Source organism: Cyanistes caeruleus, chromosome 25, assembly GCF_971803275.1.
Source record: "Cyanistes caeruleus chromosome 25, bCyaCae1.hap1.1, whole genome shotgun sequence".
Taxonomy (NCBI): domain Eukaryota; kingdom Metazoa; phylum Chordata; class Aves; order Passeriformes; family Paridae; genus Cyanistes; species Cyanistes caeruleus.
This window is the reverse complement of record NC_141725.1, coordinates 5,808,463-5,827,070: the sequence shown is the minus strand read 5'-3', so window position 1 is coordinate 5,827,070 and position 18,608 is coordinate 5,808,463. Positions and strand designations below refer to the sequence as shown.

Genomic DNA, 18,608 nt, shown 5'->3' with positions numbered 1-18,608 from the left:
TCACCCCCAGACCTCCGGGTGCCCCCCGGGGCCCGTCCTGGCGTCCCCTGCAGCTCGGGGCGGGCAGGTTTGGGGGGGCAGCACCCGTGGGGTGCAGAGCAGCTCCTGGGGGCGAGGGGAAACTGAGGCAGGGGATGGGCGGGGGTTCAGCCTGGGGACAGGCAGCAATGGAGAGGAATCACCTTGGGGGCTGTGGGGGCCCCTCACCGGGATGGGAAATTTGGGAAACTCAGGCAAGGTCGGCCTCAGTCCCTCCCCGTGCCAGGGGTGGGGGAAACAGAGGCAGAGGATGGGGGGGGGGGCTCGGTCTGAACCCCTCTCCGTGCCAAGGCGTCCGGGCAGGGGATGGGGGGATCCATCCCAGCCCCGCCCGGCCCCCGGGATGGGCGAAACTGATGGAGGGGACGAGGGGGCCGCTCCCCCCGCTCCCGGTGCCCGGGAACGAGGGGGGAGCGCTTCCCCTTTTCGGGGGGGCCGAGGCAGGCGGGGCCGGCTCCCCCCGCGCTCCCCCCTCCCCGCCGGGGGCGGGGGGCCCGGGGCCGGGCCGGGCCGAGCCGCCTCCCCGGGGCGGGGGCAGGGCGGGGGGCGCAGCCGCTCCGGGAGCGCCGGCGGCGGCGGCTCCTCCATCGCCGCTGCTGCCGGAGCGGCCCCGGTGCCGCCGCAGCCACCGGGCGGGCCCGGCCCCGGCCCCCCGCCCCCCCCGCGGCCCCGCCCCGCCCGGCCCCGGTAACGGCGCTCCCGCCGCGGCGGAGCGGAGCCGAGCGGGGCCGGGCCGAGCCGCTGCCGGTGGGCGCAGGTGCGCGGTGCCCCGAGCCCCCCCGGACCCCCCCGGGACGGCGAGGTAAGAGCGCGGCCGGTGCCCCCCCGCCCGCCCCCCTCCCGATGCGCTCCCGTCCCGGTTTATCCTCCTCCTTCTCCATCCGCTGCCCTTCCTGGGGTGGGGGGGAAGGGAGAAAAAGGGGTGCCCCCCCCCAGCCCTCCCCCCTCCCGCCGCCGCCGCTGCTGCATTGGGAAGCGGCGCTTTTGTTAGCGGAGCGGGCGGAACCTTGAAGGGTCACGGGCTGGAGGGGCCCCCCCGCGCCCCCCAACCCGCACCCCGCTGTCCCCGCTGTGTGCAGCCTGAGCCCCCCTGCCCCGCTCCCCCCCCCGGCACCTCCATCCCGCATCGCCATCCCCACCCCGCCACTCCTGGGGGTCCCTCCCGCACCCCCATTCTTCCCCCCACCCCCCTCCCGTACCCCCCACCTCCAGCCCGCACCCCCAGTCCCCCCCGGCACCCTCATCCCGCACCCCCAGCCCCCCCCGGCGCCCCGGAGACCCTCCCCGCACCCTGATCCCGCAACCCCATGTCCCCACCCCCGGCACCCCTGCTCCCCCCGCAGCCTCATCCCGCACCCCCTCCCCAGCCCAGCGCCCCGACAGCCCCCCCGCACCCTTGAGCCCCCCCAGCCCCTCCACCCAGCACCCAGTCCCACCCCCCATCCCCTCCCACGCCCCCCTCCCACCCAGCAGCCCCCCGGGCCCGCCATGGGCGCGGGATACGGAGCCCCCCCGCCCGGGCTGGGAGGATGAGGATGAGGATGAGGATGGAGATGGGGATGGGGATGGGGATGAGGATGAGGATGAGGATGAGGATGAGGATGAGGATGAGGATGAGGATGAGGATGAGGATGAGGATGAGGATGGGGATGGGGATGAGGATGGGGATGGGGATGGGGATGAGGATGAGGATGAGGATGGGGGGTGTCTCTGCTTCGTCGGGCTCCGTTTTGCCTCCGCTGCTTCTTTGGGAAGCAGCCAGGGCTTGTTGTTTTTTTTTTTGGGGGGGGGAGGGTGAGAAAAGGAGGGGCTGCTCTGTGCCCCCCACCCCGGGCAGCCTCTGCTGGGAGGCTGAATGAAATGGGGGGTCCGGCCAATGCAGACCCCAAAAGGGCATCGGGGAGCGGTGAGGCTCAGCCTGGGGGGCTTGCTGGTTGTGCCCCCCTCAAATAACCCCGCAGGGCTGGGTGGGGGGCAGAGCCCCCACAAATCCAGGGGGTGCCCGGCTCTGTCTCGGGGCTGTAACTTGGAGGGAGCAAGGCTTGGGGGGGCAGTCGGCACAAGTGGGGGACCCGCCGTGCATGGGGGGGCTGTCACCCCCCGGAGCCAGGGCAGGTCCGGGGGGGCCGTGCAGGCGGCGTCTGCCGGGCTGGGGGGGCTCTGTCCCCCTTTTTGGGGCTCGGCACCGCCGCACCGGCGTCAGATCTGGAGAGGGGGAACCCTAAAATAACCCGGCTGGGGGTGCTCGCCTGAGCCCAGTCCTCCCTTGGCAGCCTCACTTGGGGTGCCCCGGACACCCCCCGAGCCCGGCGAACCCCCCCTGCCCCCCAGCCTGACCCACATCGTCCCACATCACCCAGGGCAGGGGGCACCCCGAGCCCCCCCAGCCCCCACGGGGCAGAGGGGAGAGGGGAGCCCCGTCCCTGCTCAGGGGCTTTGGGGAGGGGGCCCAGCACCCCCCGTTAGAGCGGGAGGGGGGGATGCCCACGGGGCTGTGCCGGCGGCACGGGGTGACCTTGGGTGAGCTCTGATTCCTGCCGTGCCTCAGTTTCCCTCTGCCAAACCAAGTTGTGAGCTGTGGGGGGTTGCAGAGGGGACCCCCAATCCATCCCCCCACCCTGGGGTGTGGGGGGGGGGTCAAACACCGGCCACGAGTGACCCCCACGGGGGCAGCAGCTCTGCTTGCCTGGGAGAGGTGGGGTGATGGTGGCACGTGAGGCACCGCCATGTCCCCCCCAGGTGCCCCCCTCGGTCTCTCCGGGTGCAGCAGGGCCGGATCCGGCTCCAGGATGCGCTGGGAGGGGGGACAGAGCTCCCTGTGCTACAGCCACGGCCCTGGGGAAGGCTCGTACTGCTTTGGGGGGCCCCTCTGTGCCCCCCCGGCCGTTTACCCCGCAGAATGACGCCGAGGGCAGCTGTGGCTCCGGCAGGGCCGTGTGTCCCCGGTGCCACCGCCCGGCTGCTCTTGGGGTCACATCCCGCCGGCTCCGGGGGCTGAGCGCGGCCCCTCGGCAGCGTCCCCGGGGTGACGGGAACTGGGTCACCGCTGTCACCGGGGCACGTGGCTGCGCTGGGGACGTTTGGTGCGCGAGGGGGGCCGGAGGTGGCCCCGGGGCTCGGGTTCAGCTCTGGGGGTGCCGGGGGAGCTCGGGCCCCACCAGCAGCGCCGGTGTGGGGGGACACGGCTCACCCCCCTCCCAGGAACCCCCCGATGGTTTCGGTGCCGGTCCCACCGAGGGACACGGCCCGGCTCAGCCCGGTGGCTCCGCACACGAGCACGGGGGTCACAGGGGTGGGCTCCCCTCGGCAGAGCTGTCCCCTCGGGGGGGCTGCGGGGCCTCCCGTGTCCCCCAGGAGCGGCTTCTGCTGCCGCTGCGTCCCCTCAAACCTCACCGGGAGCCCCAAGTCACGGGACAGGAGAGTGACACTGGGTGTCCCGGTCCCCTCGGCCCTGCAGCGGGCCATGGTTTGGCTCCCAGTGAAAGCAGAGAGCGCAGCGCCGGCAGCAGCGGCCCCAGCGCGGGGCTGGGGCACAGCCCGGCCGCGAGGCCCTGCCCGCCAGGCGCTGGAGCTGGATGCAGATCCCTGCTGCAGTGCCGGATGCGGTTTGTATCCCCAGACAAGCTGGAATATTTTTAATTAAACCTGCCAGTTTGGATGCGATTTAAGGCATGAGCTGCGCCGGGCTTGGAGCATCTCCCGCGCCGGGGCCGGGTCGCGGCTGCTGCCAGCTCGGTGCCACCAGCCTGGCCAGGGTGGCTGTGCCACGCCGCTGTCCCCGCCGTGCCAGGGCCCGGCCGGGACGCGCTCCCTGCGGTGGCATCCGATGCGTTGGGGCAGCACAAACAGCGGTGAAGACAAGCGGGAGCAATCGCTGCCTCACCTGGGGGTGCCCCGGGAGCCTCATCCCGGCCAGCTCCGGCCTCTGCTCCGGGACGGGGCTGCAAGCGGCGCCCAGAGGAGGCTCCGCAGCCTCGGCAGAGCCCGGCCCGTGGCGAACGGGACTCGATGGCCTTGGGGAGCCTCCAGCCCGGCCCCAGGGACCTGCGGGCTTTGGTGGCATCCCCCAAAAGGGGCGAGGAGGGGTTGGACTCCCTGCGTGAGGCAGGAGGGAGAGGAGGAGCACTGGGGAGATCCCAGAGGGGCTGCCGTGTGCTAACGGGTTTTACTCCCTATTTAATTACAGTTTTGTCAAATAAAAAAAAAAATAATTAAAAAAAAAAAAAGGCGGGGGGTGGGATAAGGAGATCCCTGTCGCCTCTTTGAGCCGGTTAATTAAACAGCGGCTGCCGAAGCCACCGCTCCCGGGGGACCCCACGCTGGGGCTTGGCGTCACACCTGGGCTCCAGTTGCTCCCAGTTGAGCCCAGTTCAGGCCGCTGGCGGCGTGGCAGTGGCAGTGGCAGTGACAGTGGCAGTGGCAGTGACAGTGGCTCTGGCTGTGGCAGTGGCAGTGACAGGGCAGTGACAGGGCAGTAACAGTGACAGTGGCACTGGCGCTGGCTGTGGCACTGGCTCTGGCTGTGGCAGTGGCAGTGGCAGTGGCAGTGGCAGTGGCAGTGGCAGTGGCAGTGGCAGTGGCTGTGGCAGTAACAGTGACAGTGGCTCTGGCTGTAACAGTGGCAGTGGCTGTGACAGTGGCTCTGGCTCTGGCTGTGACAGTGGCACTGGCTCTGGCTGTGACAGTGGCAGTGGCTCTGGCTGTAACAGTGGCAGTGGCAGTGGCTGTGGCAGTGGCAGTAACAGTGGCAGTAGCACTGGCTCTGGCTGTGACAGTGGCAGTGGCTCTGGCTGTGACAGTGGCTCTGGCTCTGGCTGTGGCAGTGGCAGTGGCTGTGGCAGTGGCAGGGCAGTGACAGGGCAGTGGCTGTGGCAGTGGCATTAACAGTGACAGTGGCTCTGGCGCTGGCTGTGGCACTGTCGTGCCGATGCGCCGTGGCTAATCCTCACTCTTCCCGTGTAATCCCGCCCGCCGGGATAATCCCATCAAACCCGGCAGCGCCGCGCCGAGCTCAGCGCGGGGGGGCATCTGCGAGGGACACGGGGGGGACGCGGTGGCCCCGGGAGCGACCGTGGGGGCTCGGGTGGGGAAACTGAGGCACGAAGCGGGGACCAGGACGAGAGGGAGGCAGCGCTGGGAACAGCCCCAGGGTGACGGACGAGGCTGGGACGGGACGGGGCAGCGGTGGCAGCAGCCGCGGGTCGTCCCTGGCTGGCGTGGTGGGAACACCGCGGGCATTCCTCAGCCCCCATCCGTCACCTCCCGCCGGGAACGCTGAGAGAAAGCCCCGGGAAACCGGGAAGCGTCAAGGTGGAGGTTTGGGAGGTGGGAACTGGGATCCATCCTCGCCATGTGCCCAAAATAACCCGTCCCTTGTGCCAGCCCTGTGTGCACAGCCCTGGTCACACGTGTGCCAGCACACGCCTCACACGTGTGACATCCACGGACACACCTGGACACGTGTGACACCCATGGACACCCCTGCACAGACACACAGGTGCCACACACGCCGTCACAGCCAGGTGCCAGCTGGTGGCCACATTCCTGCACATGTGTGTCACCCGGTGCCTGCTGGCAGCCCCTGCACACGCACAGGCCAGCTGGTGCACACACACTGACACAGAGACATGTGACACGTGTGACACCTGCTGTACACACCGACACCTGCACACACACACACACGGCACACGGGGACACCCCCCGCACACACGTGACACCCCGAGCACCCCCCTGCACAGATGGCACCTGACACACCTGGCAGGGCCACGCAGGGGACAGGGCCATGCAGGGGACAGGGCCACCATCCTGCCCGGAGGCTTTTGGCACAGGGGCCTGAGGAGCTGCGTCGGTGGCGGTGGCAGTGGGGATGACAGTGGCAGTGTGGGGTGACAGTGGCGGTGTGGGGTGACAGTGGCGGGGTGGGGGGACAGTGGCGGTGTGGGGGGACAGTGGCGGTGGCGGTGGCAGCGGTGCCTGGCGGGTGCCGCGGGGCAGAACAAGGAGCAGCTCCGAGGGCGGTGAGGCCGCTCGGACCTTCCGGCGAGGCGGCGCGGAGGCGGCGCTGGGAACAATGGCCCTTTGTTCTGTGAGCCGCTGGCATCCCACAGCCCGGCCTGCATCCCATCCTGCATCCCATCCTGCATCCTACATCCCATCCTGCATCCCATCCTGCATCCCACCCTGCATCCCATCCTGCATCCCACATCCCATCCTGCATCCCATCCTGCATCCCATCCTGCATCCCATCCTGCATCCCATCCTGCATCCTACATCCCATCCTGCATCCCATCCCACATCCCATCCTGCATCCCACCCTGCATCCCATCCTGCATCCTGCATCCCACATCCCATCCTGCATCCCATCCTGCATCCTGCATCCCACATCCCATCCTGCATCCCATCCTGCATCCCATCCTGCATCCCATCCCACATCCCACCCTGCATCCCATCCTGCATCCCACATCCCATCCTGCATCCCATCCTGCATCCCACCCTGCATCCCATCCTGCATCCCATCCTCCACCCTGCATCCCATCCTGCATCCCATCCTCCACCCTGCATCCCAGCCCCCATCCCACTCCACATCCCACATCCCAAACTCCATCTGCACATCCCACTCCTCATCCCACACCCCACGCTCCTCCCAGTCCCGGCTCCCGCAGCTCCCGGGGGGCTGAGCCGGGAGCGGGTGCTGGGTGTCCCCTCACACAGCTCCCACCTGTCCCCAGCCATGGCAGAGGCCACTTCCAAAAGCAGAGCGGGATGGAGAGAACGGCACCGGGAAGGGGAGGAGGAGGAGGCCGCGGGATGAAGGCTCCGGTGTTCTCACCCACACCTTGGCACCGGAAGCCACCACTTGTCACTTTGTCACTCTCTGGGCCCAGCGGCGGTGGCGGGAGGAGATTTGCTGAGGGTGGCGGTGGCTCCTGTCCCCTCCGGTGTCCCCATCCCGGCGTTCCTGGGATGTGGGTGGCTCCGAGAGGGAAGATGGGCACCCTGAGTGCCACCTCCAGGGCCATCAGCACCTTGGGGACAGCAGGAGGCTGGGATGGCGAGGCTGCTGTGACACTGGGGTGGCACTGGGGTGACACTGGGGTGGCACTGGGGTGACACTGGGGCCTGCCACCCCCACCCCTCTGTGCCCCGCAGAACCCATTTTTAACCTTATTTAAACCCCAGGAAGGGTTTGAAGATAACCCGAACGGGAAGTGCCGGTTCTGGGCCCGGAGAGGGGAACGGCCCCGTTTCCTGGCAGAGCTGACGTGGGGAGGGGGGACCCGAGTGCCAACACACCCCCAAAACCAAAACCCAGCTTTATTGGGGTTTAAAACCTGACTCGGCTGCGGGGCTGACCCTCGGTCCCGAGCTCCCGGAGCCTCCTCCGGCTCGTCTGGCTCTGGGATCGGTGGGTTGTTACTGCAGGGCTGCTCTCTGAGGATTGGGGTGGCTTTGGGACGGGTTTGGGGTGTCCGTGGGTGGTGTGGGTGTGTTCGGCAGCCTCCCATCCCGGGAATGCCGGGGCTCCGTGTCCTGGGATGAAATTGAGGGCTGGAGCCGGATGTAAACACTGCAGGTTGTTATTGTAGGGTCTCCCATGGGATCCAGCCAGGAGCTGCTCGGGGACAGGGATCCCGTGGGGACAGGGATCCAGGGACAAGGGGACACCCTGGGGACACCCTGGGGACACCCTGGGGACACCCTGGGGACAGGGGCTCCCTAAGGAGGTGACCCGGGTCCCTGGGTCAGGGTTGCCCCGGGGTGCCGGGGGAGGTGCCAGCCCGGGACTGGCAGGGCTTTGCCCGGGGGTGCCCAGGGCGGTGCCCGGGCTCGGGGCAGGAACAGGGGGTTCCCTCTTCCCCCGCCGGAGGGAAACTGAGGCACGAGGCCGGAGGCGGTGACTCAGAGCAGCCGGATCTGCTCCTGCCACGGCCCCGGGGTCATGCGGGTGCCAAAGAGGGGGGACAGGCTGAGATCGAGGGGACCCCGCCAGGACACTGAGCTCCTGGGGTGGCACAGGACCGGGGGGTGAGTGCCTTTGGGGACAAGGGGACATGTGGGGCTTTGGGGACAAAGGGGATGAGGGGAATGGCTGTTGTGGAGGGACAGGAGGGGCAGGGATGTGCCCCTTTGGGGACAAGGCAGGGGGCGTGTGACAGTCTTTGGGGGACAGGAGGGACGTGGGAGGATGTGTTGGACTTGTGGGGACAAGTGGCCACCAGCAGGACGGGGGGGTCCTGTCCCATAGAACGGGGGGGGACAAGAGGGGACAAGGGCTGGGAATGGGGGACAAAGGGACAAGGGCTGTGAACTGGGGGGACACAGGCCCCGTCTGCTCCCCCTCTGTCCCCCCACCCCGGGGTTTATTTCGGCGTGACGCGCGATCCTCCTCGCTAGGAAACCGTCCTTAATATGCAGATGAGGCTGTATTTAATATGCAAATCACCATGCGGCTCTGGCCGGCCACCAGCACCGCCGGCGGGCTGGAGGGACGTGTCGGGGCACCCATGGGTGTCACCCGGGGGGTATCGAGGGGGCACCCAGCAGCTGGGGCCACCTCTGCGCGCCCACCGTGGGCGACAGAGCCACCCAAGGTGACCGCGGGGTCCCGTCCATCGCCCGTGCCCGTGTCGGGGCTGGAGCCGGTGCCCTTGGTCGCTTGCGGTGTCCTGGGGGGCTCAGACTCCTGTGCCCCCCAGCCGGTGGGCGATGGGGAGGGGACAGGGACAAGGGACAAGGGACGAGAGACAAGGGACAGGGACCGGGGCTATAAACGGCAGCTGTAAGCGGAGCCGGTAACCGGAGCGGGGGGCCCGGGGGGACATTTGAGCCGCCGGCGGGGCCGTGGAAGCACCGAGGTAAATGTGGGTGCTGTGTCCCCCCCGCCGCGCCGGTGACCCCCCATCCCTGTCACCCACGCGGGGACCCCACGGCTGCGGCTGTTCCCCGGTTCTCTGGCACTCCGCAGCCCCGGGAGGTGCCGCTCGGAACGGGGGGACCCAGGCAGGGGACAGGGCCGGGGCCAGCGCGCGGTGCCAGGTGGCCGGGGTGACATTTGCTCCGTCCCCGCCGTGGGGACAGCTGCTTCCTGGCTCTGCCATCTGAACCGGCCCCGGAACGGAAACCCGGGGGGGGCTGAGCCCCCCAGCCCCGGCGGCAGCAGCAGCTGGCATTGGGGGGGTCCCCGTGGCAGTTGGGGGGGCACTGCTGGTGACCCCCAAACCCCGCTGTGGCCGTGGGGGTGGCACTGTGTGACCCCAGCGAGCGAGGGATGCTCTGGGCACCGGCGGCCACATTTTGGGGGGCTGGAGCACATGGGGGTGTGTGTAAAGGCCTCATTAGCATATCTAATTACTGATTTCTAATTGGCGTTGTGCCCCTGCTGAAGGAAATGTCCCCAAAATGCGGCGTTAGACCGATGGAGAGGGATGTGGATATTGAGCTTATCCCAGGGAGGGGATTCCCAAAAAGTTGTATTTTAAGGGATTTCATTGTTGGTGTCTTCCGCCTTTCCCACCCCCCATTTCTCGGTGTGTCCCCCCTCCCCAGATCCTCCCCTTCCCAATGTCCCCCCATTCTCCAGTGTGTCCCCCTCTCTATGTCCCCATTTCCCGTTCCCCTTCTGAGGGGTTTATGAGGATGGGGGACCCTCCGAGGCTGGGGGGACCCCGCTGTCCCCCTGTCCCCGCTGTGTCCGGGGGGTCTCACCGGTGCTTTCCCGTGGGGACGCGGCGGTGCCGCTCGGGGGTCCCATGGGTGCCCCCCCGGCTGCGGTGACAGCTGCCCCGGTGGGGGGGGTTGGTGGCTCCGGTTACGGTGACATCAGCTCTACCTTCCCACCTGGCGCGGGCGGGGGGCACGGGCCCCCCCGGGGGTCGCGGGGGGTTGATGTGACAGCTGAGCGGCTTTCGGGACGCCGGAGCCCCCAGGGGCGTCCCGGGGCGGGGGGCAGCCACCCCCAGGCATGGGAGCCGCGCCTGCGGGACCCCCCCGCGGGCGGAGGGGACACTGGTGACACAGGGCCAGCGGCGGAGGCGGCCGGAGCAGCTCAGGTGGGCAGAGCGCGGCGCTGGGAGGGGGCGGATGCGGCGGGGAAGGGCCCCCACCCCCGGGAAGGGACGGGAAGGGGGGGCAGAGTGACCCCCCCCAGCAGGGACCCCCCCTCTGTGGGATCAGAGATCCCGCTGGGCTCAGAGCCCCCGGCAGCTCCAGCAGGAGGGGAGCTCTGGGGGCGCCCCCCCCTTCCTGCCCCGTTCCCCCAGGGCCGGGGGTCGCGGAGATGCTGGGGGGGCTTCGAGCAGCTCCCCCCGCCCCCCAGAGCTTTGTGTGAGCGTGCTCTGGGATGGGGAAACTGAGGCACGGAGCAGGGACAGTGACAAGGGACGTGCCCGAGGCCGTTCGCCCGCTCCGTGTCGGAGATACCCAAGGGGAGACCCCTCCCCATTCCCGGCACATCCCCCGCTGTCCCCACCCGCTGCCTCAGTTTCCCCAGAGCCACTCTGGGGACACGCACGGTGTCCGTCCCCCCGCTCCCCCTGCCGTGAATGGGTCCCTGTTTGTCACCCCCCTGCCGCCGTGTCCCCCTCCCCGCCGTGCCCCCTCCCCGCCGTGCCCCCTCCTCCCGCTGCCTTTTCTTTCCCCGCACAATCGCTGCCATTTATGGCTCCGGCGGCTCCGCTGTCCCCGCTCGCTGTCCCCGCGCAGCCCGGGCCACGGTGACACCGGACCCCCGCTCGGGCTTTCGGGCTCCCGGGGCAGCGACACGGCCCCCCCGGCCCCCAGAGGCTCTCAGGTGGCCGGACAGACACCGAGCCCCTCCCCGGGGTGGTTTTTGGGGCTCCCCGCGGGGCTCGGTGGCTCTCGGGTGCTGCTGTGTGACAAAGCGGCCAGAGGGAGCTCATTTCCCGCTTGCTGGGGACACCGTGGGGACAAAGCCGGGTGGCACTGGCTGCTGTGGCACTGTGGGGACAGGTTTGGATGTCCCCGAGATAGTGTGGGGACATGGGTGGGTGTCGCAGGACACCCCGAGGATGGGGTCAGTTGTCCCCTGGGGCTGTGACAGCAGGGTCAGGGTCCCTCCTGCCACCTCCTGCCCCGGGGCTGTGACACGGCGGGGTCGGGGTCAGGTCCCCGGGGCTGTGGCCCCGCAGAGGTGACCGCGGTGGGGACAGTGGCGGCTCTCAGCCGGGGCCGGTGGCTCCACGGAGCCCAGGCCCGTGACCCCCACCCCACACAATGTCGCAATGTCACCCGTCCTCGGTGCCCGCGGGGGAGGAGGGCGCCGCTTCGATCGCTCCCGCTCCCTGCTCCCATGGAATTAATGATCAATTAATTCCCTGCCCGGCTGCTAATTACCCGGCCCGGCCCCAGCCCCTCGGGGACGGGCGACAGGGTGGGGCTGGTGGCCCAGCGCGGTGCGGGGACAGTGGCGGTGGCACTGGGGCTGTCTGGATGGGGGTGCTGTGACACCCTGAAGTGTCCCCGGAGATTTTCCAAGACATGCCGGTGGCGTTCTGGGAGGGGGAAGAGCCTCTCTGGCTTCCCTCGTGTCCCCATGTCCCCCTGTCCCTCTGTCCAGGTGTTCTCACCCTCCTGTCCCCCAGCCCTGCCATGTCCCCAGCAGTGGCCCCATGACAAGCCACCAGGCCGGCCCCAACCCCCAGAGACCCCCGAGGGTTTGTGGGGGGTCCCCGGCGCCCCGGTGGGTGCTGCCCCCCCCAGCCCTGCCCTCTCCCGCAGGAGCTGTGGGTGCCCACGCAGGGCGGGGGCCACCATGGGACCCCCACCCCGCGTGTCCCTGCTGCTGCTGCTGCTGCTGGCGGCCGAGAGGATGGCGAGGGGCACCTTCCCCGAGGAGCCCGGGCCCATCGCCGTGGCCCCCCCGGACTGTGAGTGCCCACCCGGGGCTGGGGGGTCCGGGGGGCTGCCCCGGGGCACGGGGGGGGCTCGGAGCGGAGAGGGAAGGGGCTTTGGGGTGGGGCGGGGTGGGGTGAAGGCAGAGGGGCACCCAAGGGAGGGGTTTGGAGTGAAGCGGGGACGGGAGCACCCGCGGGCGGGGCTGGGCTTTGGGTCACTTTTGGGGGTACCTGTGGAAGGGCTTTAGGGGTTTGGGGGCGTTTCGGGGTTAAGGCGGGCGGGGGGGCACCCGCGGGGTGGGGTTTTGGGCCGAAGGCAGGAGGGAGGTGGTGGGTGGTCACCTGGGCTGTGTGGGGGTGCCCCCCGTGCCCCCCGTGCCCCCCCAGATGTGAAGCACTACCCCGTGTTCGTGGGCCACGGCACCGCCCGCCCGGGGGGCCCCGAGGGGGGCGGCACCCAGCGCCTCAACATCCAGCGCATCCTCAAGGTCAACCGGACCCTCTTCATCGGGGACAGGTCTGCACCCCGGCACCCCAAAGCCTCCCCTCCACACCCTCCCCACACCCGCCCTGCTGCCTGCCCGCGGCACCCGGCTGGGGGTGGTGACAGCCGTGTCCCCCTCCCCAGGGACAACGTCTACCGGGTGAGCCTGGAGCCCGGCGGGGCCGCGGAGATGCGCTACCACCGGGTAAGTGCTGGGCTCCGGGGGTCCCGGGGGTCCCAGGGGGTGCTGCGGGGTCCCAGCGAGCTCTGGGGGGCCGCAGGGGGGTCTCAAGGGGCTGCTGTTGGCTTCTCCCCGTCCCCACGCTGGTTTTCCCCACCCAGAAGCTGACGTGGCGCTCGAACCAGCACGACATCAGCATCTGCCGCATGAAGGGCAAGCACGAGGTACGGGCTGGGGGTTCCGCACCCCATGGGGACCCCCGGCTGGGGACTGAGCACCCCCTGTGACCGTGTCACACCCTGTCCCCTCCCCGCTGCCACCCTCCACTCCCTGCCAGCGCTTGTGTCTCTGATTTATTGGCCGCTTGGCTAAATTGATTTGTAATTAATTATTAGGGGCCAGAAATCCCGTTCCCAGCTCCCATAAATGCAGTTCTGGGGTGAGAACAGCCCCCCCAAGCCATCCCCTGGCAGTGATGGGGCCCTGGGGGGGGTGGGATGAGGTGAGGGGGTTTTGGGGTGCTGAGGGTGACAGTCCCCTCTCCCGGCGCAGGCAGAGTGCCGAAATTTCATCAAGGTGCTGCTGGTGAGGAACGAGAGCCTCCTCTTCGTCTGTGGCACCAACGCCTTCAACCCCGTCTGCGCCAACTACAGCGTGAGCCCCCCGGGAGGGGTCCCGTGTGGGAGGGGGCTTGGGGTCGGGGAGGGAGGGGGCACCCCTGGGAAGGGTTTGGGGGTCGGAGAGGGAGGGGGCACCCCTGGGAAAGGTCCCTCCCGTGCCCGGGTGTGTCCTCACGTCCCCCTCTCCCCCTCTCTAGATGGACACGCTGGAGCCCGTCGGGGACAACATCAGCGGCATGGCCCGGTGTCCCTACGACCCCAAGCACGCCAACGTGGCCCTGTTCACAGGTCGGTGGTGGCACTGCCACTGTCGCGGCGGGCACCGTGTCCCCCGGCCCCGCTGACACGCTGTCCCACGCAGGGGGGATGCTCTTCACGGCCACGGTGACGGATTTCCTGGCCATCGACGCCGTCATCTACCGCAGCCTCGGGGACAGCCCGACCCTGCGCACCGTCAAACACGACTCCAAGTGGTTCAAAGGTGTGTCCCCACCCTGGGCTGTGGGGACACGTCCCCCGTGACCCCCCGCTGTCCCTGACCCCGCTGTCCCCGCAGAGCCCTACTTCGTGCACGCCGTGGAATGGAGGAGCCACGTCTACTTCTTCTTCAGGGAGATCGCCATGGAGTTCAACTACCTGGAGAAGGTGGGACACCTCCCAGCGGGAAGCAGATGATCCCTGAGCTCCGACCCAAAGCACTCTGTGGTGCCCACAGGGACACCCGGGGGGGGACAGGGACACGGGGACGGCCACCAGGGCCGGGTGGTGACGCGTGTCCTCCCGCAGGTGGTGGTGTCACGCGTGGCCCGCGTGTGCAAGAACGACATGGGGGGCTCGCAGCGGGTGCTGGAGAAGCAGTGGACGTCCTTCCTCAAGGCCCGGCTCAACTGCTCCGTGCCGGGAGATTCCCACTTCTACTTCAACGTCATCCAAGCCGTGACGGACATCCTGGAGCTGGACGGGCGCCCCGTGGTCCTGGCCGTGTTCTCCACGCCCACCAACAGGTCAGAGCTCCTGTGCCCCGCCAGACTCCCCGGGACCGGCAGAACCTGAGCTGGGATCTGGGTGGAATCCAGGCTGGATCCCCAGTGGGATCTGGGACGAGCGGTGGGTGAGGTCTGGGATGGGTCCAGCTGGGTTCTGTAGAGGATCTGGACTCGTTTCCATTTGGGATCTGAGGGTCCCCTGGCACTCCCCGGGCCCCCCCCCGTGTTCACCCCACGGCCGTGTCCCCACAGCATTCCCGGCTCTGCCGTCTGCGCCTTCGACATGACCCAAGTGGCCGCAGTCTTCGAGGGACGGTTCCGGGAGCAGAAGTCACCCGAGTCCATCTGGACACCCGTGCCTGAGGACATGGTGCCAAAACCTCGGTGAGGGACGGGGCTGGGGACAGGGATGGGGACAGGGCTGGGGACAGGGATGGGGACAGGAATGGGGACAGGGTGATGATAACCACGGCCAGTCCCCGCTGGGATGGGGACAGGCTGGGACAGCCCCACTGAGCCTCGCCGTGGCCGCAGGCCCGGGTGCTGCGCGTCCCCGGGGATGCGCTACAACTCCTCCAGCGCCTTCCCCGACGAGATCCTCAACTTCGTCAAGACTCACCCGCTGATGGACGAGGCGGTGCCGGCCCTGGGCAACGCCCCCTGGATCCTCCGCACCATGACCCGGTGGGTGCCCGGGGGTGCTGGGGGACACTGGGGGACACTGGGAGGGCTGGGGGGCACTGGGAGCTGCTGGCCAGAGCCTCCCGTGCTGCCTTTCCACGCTTGTGCCAACACCGGGAGCGCTGGGAGAGCTGATAAATCTCATACACTTTGCAGTCAAGATTGTCTCGTCCTAATTAAATCTGCCTTAATTGCTGCTTGATGGGGAATTAATCAAGCGGCGCTCTCGGGCCGCAGCCTCCCGCCAGCAGGGCAGCCGGGGCGTGAGCGGGGATGGGGACAGGGACATGGAATGGGGACAGGGAGCTGGAGATGGGGACAGGGGATGGGGACAGGGACATGGAATGGGGACAGGGAGCTGGAGATGGGGACAGGGGATGGGGACAGGGACATGGAATGGGGACAGGGAGCTGGAGATGGGGACAGGGGATGGGGACAGGGATGTGGGACTGGAGCTGGGGTCATAGGGCTGAGGATGGGGACACGCAGATGGGGTTGTGGGGCTGGGTCCCTCACCCTGCCTCAGTTTCCCCCTCCCTGGGGACACATGGCCTCCCCCACACCCCAACACTGCTCCCTCCCCCACGCAGGTACCAGCTCCGTAAGATCGTGGTGGACAACGCCGCGGGGCCGTGGGGCAACCACACCGTGGTGTTCCTGGGCTCCAGCACCGGCACCGTGCTCAAGTTCCTCATCCTGCCCAACGCCACCAGCAGCCCCGCGCCCGCCGCCCCCGGCAGCCAGAGCGTCTTCCTGGAGGAGTTTGAGACCTACCAGCCCGGGAGGTGAGAGCCAGAGCGGGAGAGGGGGCAATAGGAGGGGTGGGTGTTTGGATGGATGGATGATGGATGGAGAGGATGGGTGCAAGGGGAACGGATGAGAAAATGTCCTCTGGACTGGGGCAGGCTCTGTGGAGCAGGGCTGGGGCTGTGATGAGCTCTGTCCTGTCCCCAGGTGTGGCCGGGACACGGAGGACGAGCGGCGGCTGCTGGGGCTGGAGCTGGACAAGGCTGCGGGGTCGCTGCTGCTGGCCTTCCCCCCGTGCGTGGCCAGGGTGCCCGTGGCTCGCTGCCAGCAGCACTCGGGCTGCATGAAGTGAGTGCCTCGGGCTGAGCTCACATAACCTCACATCCCAGGAATTCACCCTGTGCTGGGATCCAGCCGCACAGGATGGCTGGGGAAACTGAGGCACAGAGCCCCTCGCGGGGGCCGGGTGTTGTGTCCCCCCCATCACCCTGATATCTCTGCTCCCTGCCAGGAACTGCCTCGGGAGCCGGGATCCCTACTGCGGCTGGACATCCGAGGGCTCCTGCATCTTCCTGGAGCCCAGTCCCAGGTAACGCTGCCAGCCCTGGGGACACGCAGGGGGGACAGCGGTGTCCCCAGAGAGTCCCGCAGCTCCCAATCGCTGAGCCCCAGCAAACTCATCGCTCGCTGAAGGGCGCTGGGACGCTCTGCCAGGCCCTGACCTCTCCAATTTGCGCCCCCAGGGTGGCCTTCGAGCAGGACATCGCGGGCGGCAGCACCTCCCACCTGGGCGAGTGCGAGGGTGAGTGCGGGGCCGGGCCGGGGCTCGGGGACGGGGCACCCGCGGGTCCCCTGACGCGTCCCCAACCCCAGGGCTGGTGACGGAGAGCTTCGTGGACGAGCCGGACGGGCTGGTGTCCGTGAACCTCCTGGTGATCTCCTCCGTCGCCGCCTTCGTCATCGGCGCCGTCATCTCCGGCTTCAGCGTGTGCTGGTTCATCGGGCACCGGGACCGCAAGGAGCTGGCGCGGCGCAAGGACAAGGAGACGATCCTGGCGCACAGTGAGTCGGTGGTGAGCGTCAGCCGCCTGGGCGAGCGGCGGGCACGGGGAGCTCTGCTGGCCCCGCTCATGCCCAACGGGTGGCCCAAGGAGCTGGGCAAGGTCACCCAACACGACCTGGACTCGGGGGTGCTGCCCACGCCGGAGCAGACCCCGCTGCAGCAGAAGCGCTGCCCCGGCGCCCTCCAGAACTGCAGCTGGGAGCAGAGTCACAACATCATCAACGCGGCTTTGCGGGACCCTGGAGGCTCCGGGCCCGCGGGCGCCGGGCGGGGGCACGGCGGCTCCGGCCGCCCGCCGCGGGGCATCCCCCTCTCCTGCCACGCCATCCTGGTGGACCAGGAGCTGGAGGCCGAACTCAGCGACTCCTCAGGTGACGGGCATTGGGGTCGGGACCCTCAGGAGGGTCCCCGCACCCGGCAGCACCCACCCGCCGGCGCCCGCCGCCCGCCCCGCAGCTCCTACGGCGACTTCGGCGGGACGCCGCACCCCAGCCCCGAGCGCCGGCGGGTGGTCTCGGCACCCAGCGGGGAGGGGGGAGACTTTACCGAGGGGCCGCCCTGGCACCCCGAGCAGCTGAACTTCAACGCCAACAACGGCACGGGCCGCCCCGGCGCGCACCTCAAGAGGAACCACACGTTCAACAGCGGCGAGGCGGCGGCGGGCGGCTACGGGCGGCACGGGACGGCGGCTCGGGCAGCGCGGGCACCGGGCACCCCCCGGCCGCTGACGGACCTGCACCACCTCCTGCGCTACGGCGTGGAGCGGACTCCCTCGGGAAAATAGGGTCCCACCCTGTGTGCGTCCCCCTCGCCAGGACACTGATGGGACCCCCGGCTCCCTGGGGGCAGGGAGGGGTGGCCGGGCAGGAGCTGCGGGCATGGGGTGAGGTGCTGCATGGCTGAGGGGGGAACAGGCACCCCCTGGCTGCCCCCGCTTGGGGTTTGGGGGTGTCCCCGGCTGGCGTGGGGCAGTGCCCTGCGCTCCGGCTGCTTTGTCCCAAATGCCGGGGGGGCCCGTCCACCGTGTCCCCTCCCCAGGCTGGACCCAGGGCCCGCAGCCCCCTGGGAGGGGGATCCCTGGGGGGCAGCAGGACGGACACACGGACGCGGGCACTGGGCTGTGCCCCCCAGCCCGCAGCCCCTCGGCCCGCCAGTGACACCCGGGGGGCCCTTTTGGGTGCCGCCGGCCCCCTGGGGACACCCGGCCGGGGGTGCGTTGGTTGTGGTGATGGAAGCCGGTGAACATTTTGGGTGCGGGGAGCTGGGGGCCCCGCGAATGTGGCGCTGGCTGGGGCTGGGGCACCCTCCCACCCCCAGCCCGGGGTCAACCCCTCCCCAGTGCCAGCCTGGGGGGTGCCCATCCTTCCCCCCGGCACCCCCTCCTGGAAAGCACAGCCGGGGTGGGGGGGGCACGGCTGGGGGGTCCCCACCGAACCCACTCTCTGCTGGCAAAGGGTGCCCTTTCGGTGCCACCCTGCCCCGCACCCACCCGGGGTGGCGTGTCGCGGGGGAGTGGCGGGTCCCCGGGGGATGGCAGGTCCCCAGGGGGTGACAGGCTGTAAATAGGGCGGGGGGCGGCGGGAGCCCCCCCCCAGCGGCCATGCATGCGGCCGCCCGCGGGCTGTACCCCGCGGCCCCAATAAACACCCGGTTACCGGAGGCGACTCCCCCGCCGCCTCCTCGGCACCTTCTTAAGCCCCCCGGGAGCCGGGACCGGCCGGGGGAGGGGGGCACAGGGCTGGGGTTCAGGGGGTGACACCCCCTCCGTGGGCACAGCCCGGAGCACAGACCCCCGCCGGGTCCCCTGCCTGTCCCCTTTCCCGGCCACCTCGTGCGCCACGAGCCACCCTCGGGGGTCACCCACCGCCCCCTGGCCCCCGTCAGGCATCGCTGTCCCCTGAGGGGCTCTGGGGACACCGGGCTTGGGGACACCGGGGCTGGCGGCCATCAATGGT

General features: G+C 69.5%; 1 protein-coding gene across 2 annotated transcripts; it reads left to right on the top strand.

The window, feature by feature from the left end:
• Positions 1-743: 743 nt before the first annotated feature.
• SEMA6B (semaphorin 6B) lies at positions 744-18,322 on the top strand. 2 transcript variants are annotated; one of them, XM_086862770.1, is made up of 17 exons: positions 744-841; positions 11,776-11,924; positions 12,279-12,408; positions 12,520-12,580; positions 12,718-12,780; positions 13,109-13,210; positions 13,374-13,464; positions 13,538-13,657; positions 13,733-13,821; positions 13,963-14,180; positions 14,415-14,546; positions 14,697-14,846; positions 15,434-15,628; positions 15,798-15,938; positions 16,102-16,179; positions 16,334-16,392; positions 16,464-18,322. In XM_086862770.1, exons 2-17 carry the CDS (start codon positions 11,810-11,812, stop codon positions 17,435-17,437), a joined length of 2,718 nt encoding a protein of 905 aa, XP_086718896.1. In that variant the 5' UTR covers positions 744-841; positions 11,776-11,809; the 3' UTR covers positions 17,438-18,322. The 2 variants fall into 2 exon arrangements, with proteins under 2 accessions (XP_086718896.1, XP_086718895.1); XM_086862769.1 differs by lacking the exon at positions 744-841 and adding an exon at positions 9,958-10,088.
• The last annotated feature ends 286 nt before the right edge of the window (positions 18,323-18,608 follow it).